At 34.4% G+C, this 7,630-nt stretch overlaps 1 protein-coding gene and 1 pseudogene across 1 annotated transcript; both read right to left on the minus strand.

Annotated features, from left to right (window-relative positions):
* Positions 1-2,207: 2,207 nt before the first annotated feature.
* On the minus strand, positions 2,208-4,604 carry LOC110892530 (annotated as a pseudogene).
* A 601-nt stretch (positions 4,605-5,205) lies between these two features.
* Positions 5,206-7,174, minus strand: LOC110896444. The gene is made up of 4 exons (XM_022143786.2): positions 7,017-7,174; positions 6,062-6,222; positions 5,699-5,911; positions 5,206-5,462 (listed from the first exon to the last, which is right to left on the minus strand). The coding sequence occupies exons 2-4, from the start codon at positions 6,203-6,205 to the stop codon at positions 5,367-5,369; spliced, it is 453 nt and encodes a 150-aa protein (XP_021999478.1). The 5' UTR covers positions 6,206-6,222; positions 7,017-7,174; the 3' UTR covers positions 5,206-5,366.
* Between the last annotated feature and the right edge of the window lie 456 nt (positions 7,175-7,630).

Genomic DNA, 7,630 nt, shown 5'->3' on the forward strand with positions numbered 1-7,630 from the left:
TTTCGATAATTAGTGTGTGTGTGTTGGACTGTGTTGCTTATAACTCGACGTATATTATGAATTTTAACGTCGAACGAACACCTGAATTCAAGTCCCAACCCCCTCTATATATACTGAAAATTTGACTCCCCCGCGTGTCGCGACAGGGAGACCTGGGCCTGTCGCGTGTCGCGACGGGTAACAATTTAGGGTAGGGTAGGTTCGTGTCCCAGTAGCTTGGATGAGTTGTTAATCAACGAAAATTTTACTTCTCCAGCAAGTTTTGAAGATAAATGTCACTAGGGTTTAACCCCCTCTGAGTTTTAGGGGCCCTGATCCTAATTCCGATTGTTATGAAAATTTTAGGGTTTATGCGGAATTACTTGGGTTTCTCAATTAGGGTTTCCTTATTACTTAATTATCATCCTAATTATGGATTTTAGTGGCAGTTGTTACACTTTGAGCATACATCAATGAAGCAAAGAAGAAGAGAAAAAATGCATCGTCTAGTAATTCATCCATGTCCATCTTATCCGTGTAAAACTCAAACGTGGGCTAACCTGCATTGAATACTTGTCCTGCATATGGATTGGAAAATCACTATTCATACTAAATTTCAATTCATATAGAGTTAATTAAGCAATTTTCAAACAAACATTTCATCGACCACCTTGTGTGCATAAGTCAAATACAAAGAAATAATTAAATGCATAATTTAATTTAGATTGAAACCAACAATAATAAGTCGGATGTTAATGGACAAAATGAATATAAAAAAAAATAAAAACTAAGATCAAGAACACAATACAAATCAAGAATGAAATTGTATGACTAAAAGAAGCGGAAATCTTCAGCGAATCCCAAATATCACCTAATTTGTCAACAAATAGATTGTAAATCATATTAAGTTGAAAAGACATTTAAACTCTAACAACCAAAATCTGTAATCTGAGGTAACCGAATGGTTACAAACTTACAGTGTAGGATTCTCTGAATCGATTCTCCCTCTTTTCTATTGGCAACATCGAGTTTTAAAAGGATCCCTTAGACACTCCCACTGAGAGCACATTCCGCCTACACTAAAACAAAACCACATGCAAACTGTCGACCTAATTCGAGAAACAAAAAACACATTAGGAAATCAGAGCAGCGTTTGAAAAAAATCTAAACATACATTCGTAAAATAAATCCGACTGTGGCTAGAATTCAAAGAAACACTGGTTGTCGCCATCGTTCTTCTTCTGACAATCATTAAGACTTGGTCGTCGATTAACAGATAAAAATACACAAAGAATTCAAAGATATGACAGATTCAATTGAAAAAGTTACCTATTGAAGAAGAAATTCCACAATCTACACACGCCAAGAGGAATCCAAATATTAGAGAATGTGGGTGATTGTGTAACATCTAGGGTTTTTTATTTGAAATAAAATTGAAGAAGGAAATGATTTCATAATTTTGGTAAGATTGAGAATTGATTAGGGTTTCTAAATTGAAGAACAAATGTAGGTGGTTTCAAAAAGAGCTAAGAAATGAGGAAAAGGAATGGCGCCTAAAAATATAATTCTCTGGCCAAAGAGCATTGCCACATCAAAGTCAAAAAGTCAACATTATTTTGCTTTAATATAAGAGATAGATTGTTAAAGTTACCCAAAAATATAGATATATCTCTCAAGTCAAAGTTTCAACATGAAAAACAAATAAGTTTACTAAGGGGCTGTTTGTTTACCTCTTAATGGTTCAGACCTCATACTGGTTCAGCACTTAATGGACCAGATTGTTTGTTTCACGAGCAGATGTCTGAATAGTTCAGACATTTGCCTCTGAATAGTTAAGATTTATACAAAGTCTGAATGGTTAAGACCTCAAATCTGAATTGGCCAGACATTTGCCTCTGAACGATTAAACATTATATAAGCTCTTAATGGTTCAGACCTCTTACTGGTTCAACACTAAATGGTTTGACCTCTTACTGGTTCATCACTTAACTATTCAGATGTTGCCAGACAGCCCCTAAATCCAATCACATTCACATATTTTTTCACCAGTTTTTTTTATTGCTATAGGTTTTGTCATCTCGTTCATACTTTTATATCTAGTTATGAATTTACATCGTGATAGTTGGTAAACGGACAACAAGCTGCGCTGCTACCCCTTTTGAATAGCAAAACTAAGTCTTTTAAAAACTACGTCCATAAATCTCGGGGAACATTACACTGCATGACTATTAACCATAATAAGAGTAGTATGGTGAGACTGGGCGTGGTGCAGCAGGCAAAGAAGTTTCCTTGACACTTAAAGAAAGGAACTCTTCGGCTTCTTTTGCTCCTATCTTTTTAAATGCAGCAACAAGTGTCTTAATATATGAACACAAATCATGCTTGAACTTGGGTGAGCAGCTATTGTTACCCTCATCAACATCTTGTACACCTCCTTTAACAACACACCCCACTTGCACACCTTCTATATAAGTTTTACACGCCATTAAAATATCGTGTACACGATGCTGAAAATGCCCAATCACCAAATCCTCAAAGTACTGCTTCCAACAACATCTCACCCGTTAGCACAACTACTGGTTAGGGACTGGGGAGGGTGGGATGGAGGCACACCTTACCTCTATCCAAAGAGATAGAGAGGTTGCTTCCACAGAGACCCGCAACTCCTTATTAAACAAACAAAAAATATCATAATATTACCTTGGGTGGTTTGTTCATGGTATACACCATCATTTTGAGCGATAAAATAAGGATATCCTCATTGTATTGTAAGGAACATTTTTCTCCATACTCGTTCCCATATAAATCTTCATACCCTGGTTCGTTAAAGTGGCTTCATGTTCAAAATCAAACCCTGTATCGAGACCAGAACTTGAAGCATGGTCGATTTTCTCGGGTTCCACATCTCCTTCTTTGCCCCGTGCCATGTGTTCAGAAGGCTCAAGCAACCTTTACCAGAATCGTACAGATTTGGATTAATGTGAAGACCGCCAGAGTGGTAATACACAAGCTGGAAAGAAAAAGAACATCACTAAGAATTTATAAAATTATATGCATTATAATCAAGATGATGACTTACAGGCGGGCTATTAGGATAGTCGCTTGGAAAACACACATCAAAGAGGAAAAGACCATCATGGTACGGAGTTCCCTCTGCTCCAATAATTACAGCTCTTAAAAGATCCATCCTTGATTCATAAGCTCTAACATATATTGTGTCTGTAACACACAGAACAATATATAGTATACATTCATTAATATTTTTAATTGGATTAACAAATGTTTCAATTGGTGAGGCATACCAGGCAAGTCTTTCTCAAGAATCTTCCACTCTTTTTGTATCTTTTTAGCCCAATTTTTGGGTGGCTGAAACGCGTGACATGCATGTAAATGAAATAAATAAATAATAAAAGTGAACAAAAAAGGTAACAAAATATATAGTAATTACACAAACAAACTTGCCTGTGTCATTGCTGAACTCTGTCCAGCATAATGATGATCTGAATGGTCGACGACAGTATCAAACTTGTTGAAACTTTCATACTTATTCTTTACTTCACCATCAACACTACTTTTTTTTACTTGAAGAAAACATGGTGGATGTGGGCATTGGATCAATCCTGTTCGGATGACTCACACTCGCCTCCAGTTGTGCATTTGAAGTTACATATGGAATTGCAGGGTTGTTCTTTCTCGTCGGGACTAAATCTGTACCATACTCATCGTCAGAAACATAGTCATCTAAATCAAAAAAGTTATTTGATCCTGGGTTAAAGCCCTTGGGAGAATGACCGGGATCTACTGCAATCTCCTAAAATAGACAAAAACTGAAAACTCAATCATTCATAAGATTAAGCACCATAAAACTAACATAATTAGAAAAAAAAGATTGTACCTTCCCTTTCTTATTTGACGTGACTTTCTTCGAGTCTGATTTTGTTGCACTACTACTAACCTTGGGTTTCTTTATTAGATTCAACCTTCCCTTCAAGGATTACTACATCATCGTCGTCTTCATCCATGTCAACGTCAATTATTTCATGATAGGCAACCTGACAAAGTAAGTCATTAATTACCACTTAACATATCATAGCAGATAGAGGAATGATTCAACACAAGCTATGCAACATAAAGCTTATGCATTCAAAGCAATAATATTATGCAACTCTCATGGTTCTCAACGGTTCTGAAACGAACACCCCTCTATATATTTACAATAACCGCCTTATTTATAACAGTTATATAGATGTTTGTTTACGGTTCTTGCAGTTCTCTACTTATTATTGGCTCTGTAATGAACAGCGTCTTTATGTAGTATATACATACAATCAAATCCCTATTTCTATGATGCATGCATCTGAAATATCCTCATGCACCACTTTTGGTTTTCAGTTGTAAGATTATGAAACAATATGAATAACATGCAGTTATTATTCACCATAAACAATCAAATATAACCAGCATTCATAATAATCTAATATATACACCTCCTTCACTACTAGAAAATCTGAAACTTCTTACACCAGTTTTCATAGGAAATGCGTTACAGAACAAGCTTTCCCACATATTTGTGACAAATACATGATGTAGGAAAATGCCTCGTAGGAAACCTGTTTCCAACGCATTTCCTACGCAACTTCCTACCCATTTCCTACAAAATCGCTGTGTCACAAAATGCTACAGATCTCCTACAACAATTCATAGTTATTTTTAATATATTATTTATGATAAATATTAATTATTATATTTTCGGAATTTTTTAGCTACACATTTCCGACCAAAAAAAAATTAAAAAATTTCATTCAGCATTATTCGTGACAAATTTCCGACAGAAAAATAAAAATAGTTGTTACAAATTTCCGACAAAAGCATTATTCGTGACAAATTTCCGACAGAAATATAAAAATAGTTGTGTTACAAATTTCCGACAAAAGCATTATTCGTGACAAATTTCCGACAGAAAAATAAAAAACAGTTGTTACAAATTTCCTACGAAACTCATTATATTTTGTGACAAATTTCCGACAGATAAAGGGAAATTAAAAATAAAAATTTACTATTTTTTTGGCTGTTTTCCGACAAAAGTTTGTTTTATGTTGTAACACATTTCCAACAGAAAAATGCAAAGTCGGTTTTTTATTATGACACTTTTCCGACGACCTAAATTTCTAATAGAAAAAAAAATTGCAAAATAAAATTAAAATTTACATTTTTCTAGCAAAAAAATGCAGGAATAATCTTTGATACCAAGAACCTGTTTTACAAAATTCATCGAAATTCCAATAACACAAATTCAAAAATCATGCGTTGCAACGCAAGTTCAAATATGTTTGAACCGTAAACTAATACAATTTAACATATTTCCCAAAAGATATCAGAAACTATAACTAACTAGAAGGAGGACGCCAATTTTGCATAAATTCTTGAAGTTGTTGTTGAAGCCGAACTTCAAGATCTACCATTTGAGTTCGCATAACTTGAACCTAAAACGTTGTTAAAATATATATAGTTATAATTAGTAACTACATTTTATAAAGATATAGTTGACGCAAAGAAAATTTATTTATTGGTTTAATTTCGAAAGATAATAACACATGCATACATTCTAATACGATAAATTCTAATGGTCGGATCCTGTTTTATACGGTTTGTTTTTAATATGATATGACAAGAACCAACATTTTTAACTTTTAGTAACATCAATCGGTAATAAAGATACCTCTTCTTGAGACCGTTGGTACTCTGCCTGAGATGGTGCAGACCCGACAGAAGAAGATGTCCCGGTCACCAAATAATCTAGATCCGAAGAACCTATCCCGTATACCCGGCGCGCGCGACCTTGTCCGACCACACGTGCCCACACCTCAGGGTCATCTGGAAACTCGCTATAGTTCGGCCCGTAAACCTCACGCATCGCACTCAAATAACCCCCCTACAATTTATCAAAACATGAACATCATATAATAACAATACGAGTTAATTGCAACAGTAAACAACACATAATGAAGATGAATCTGTGGAGAATAAATTAAAGGACAAGGGACGAAAATAAGAATTTACTCAAATAATAAAGATAACTTACATATACTTTTTTGGCTCGTTCCGTACAAAACTTCAATTCCTCCAAGTTATATATGTCAATGTCCCCGTCCCACATTTTTTGCTTGCATTCTTTAGTGAGGTGGGTGTCCAAAAAGATTCGTTTAAAATTGGGTTCCTCATTCATTTTCCTTTTCTAAAAAACTAGAGTGGAATAAATGTAAGGATTCATTTCATATATACTCTTACAAACATTGTAAATATCATATATACCCAATTTTATTAAATTTTATTTTAAAGACGTTTCTACCCTTTCAAAAATACATCTTAATATAGCCAAATAAAAAAGAAGTTAAAAAAAAGAAGTTCAATACACACTTCTAAATCAAAATTGCAGATTGTTGCTGTGATAGTTGTTGAAGGAATTGAAATAAAATAATTAAAAGCTGGTAGTTTGCTTGTTAAAGAAAGAAAAAAAACTCATTTGTGTGATATCTCTCAAGGATCAGGCATGTAATATGTCAAAAAAAAAATAATAATAATAATTAAAAGCTGCTAGTTGATCTCGAACCGAAAAAGAAAGGATATTAATCTGTCAAAAAAAATTAATTAAAAACTCGGTTCCGAACATGCCAGCAGACGGCTGCGAACATGCCACCAGACGGCTGTGAACATGCCAACAGACAGCTGCGAACATGCCGGCAGACCGTTGCAAACATGCCAGCAGACCGGCTGCGGCTGCGAACATGCCTGCAGACCGGCTGCGTATCGTTGCGTTTTGACAATATCATAAATATATGGGAGAGTTGCATATATCCCCCTATATGGGTTCTATATTGCATATTTACCCAACCCAAACAAACAATTGCATATATCCCCATATATGGGTTCTATATTGCATATTTACCCAACCCAAACAAACAATTGCATATATCCCCTCCCTTAATTATATTTCAAATAATACCAAAATCGCCCTTTCAGAGAAAAAAAACCCTAACCTTTGTTCAGTTCCAGCCGACGTTCCAGTCAGCATTCAGGTGGTAGTGGCTCTGTTCTAGTCAACGTTCCGTGCAGGTAGAATAACCTTTTATCGATACATATTTTAAATTCGGTATAATATTTTTTTATTCTTGAAAAATATAATGAATTTTGCAATATTAAAGTCAGTGTTATGTGCCAGTTGCCTATAATATATATTTTTCAGTTACGAGTTACGACAATATAAGCAATTGTAAAGATCCGTATCATCAAGTTCTTGTTATTTGTGGTATGATAAGCTACACTGGAAAGAATAATCTTTATAAAAAACTAGTGACGGGTGCTCAATAAATACTAAATATATCATCTTTAGACTAGCAATTGGGGTTGGTGCTTTGTTAATAGGATTTATAGTTAAGCCCATGTCTGATCATTCGCGTACAGGGAAAAATTAAAAAGCCAAAAAAATTGATAAATTTGCAAATTTTAAAGTTTTACTTAAAATAAGGGTAAAATAGTCAATATATATTTAATTTCTAATAAAATAAATCAAAATGGGTAAAATTGCAATTTTTTTTTCAAGAATAGAGGGGATATATGCAGTTTTATTTTTAGGTCGGGTAAATATGCAATA

Source organism: Helianthus annuus, chromosome 12 (genome assembly GCF_002127325.2).
Source record: "Helianthus annuus cultivar XRQ/B chromosome 12, HanXRQr2.0-SUNRISE, whole genome shotgun sequence".
Classification (NCBI taxonomy): Eukaryota; Viridiplantae; Streptophyta; class Magnoliopsida; order Asterales; family Asteraceae; genus Helianthus; species Helianthus annuus.

What these genes read in the sequence shown, in the direction of transcription:
- LOC110896444 (XM_022143786.2), bottom strand. Translation starts at nt 6,205, where the DNA reads ATGAATGAGGAACCCAATTTTAAACGAATCTTTTTGGACACCCACCTC. An exon ending in AACGAGCCAAAAAAGTATAT is followed by an intron (nt 5,912 to 6,061) that starts GTAAGTTATCTT and finishes GATAAATTGTAG; the next exon opens with GGGGGTTATTTGAGTGCGAT. An exon ending in ACCAACGGTCTCAAGAAGAG is followed by an intron (nt 5,463 to 5,698) that starts GTATCTTTATTA and finishes ACAACGTTTTAG; the next exon opens with GTTCAAGTTATGCGAACTCA.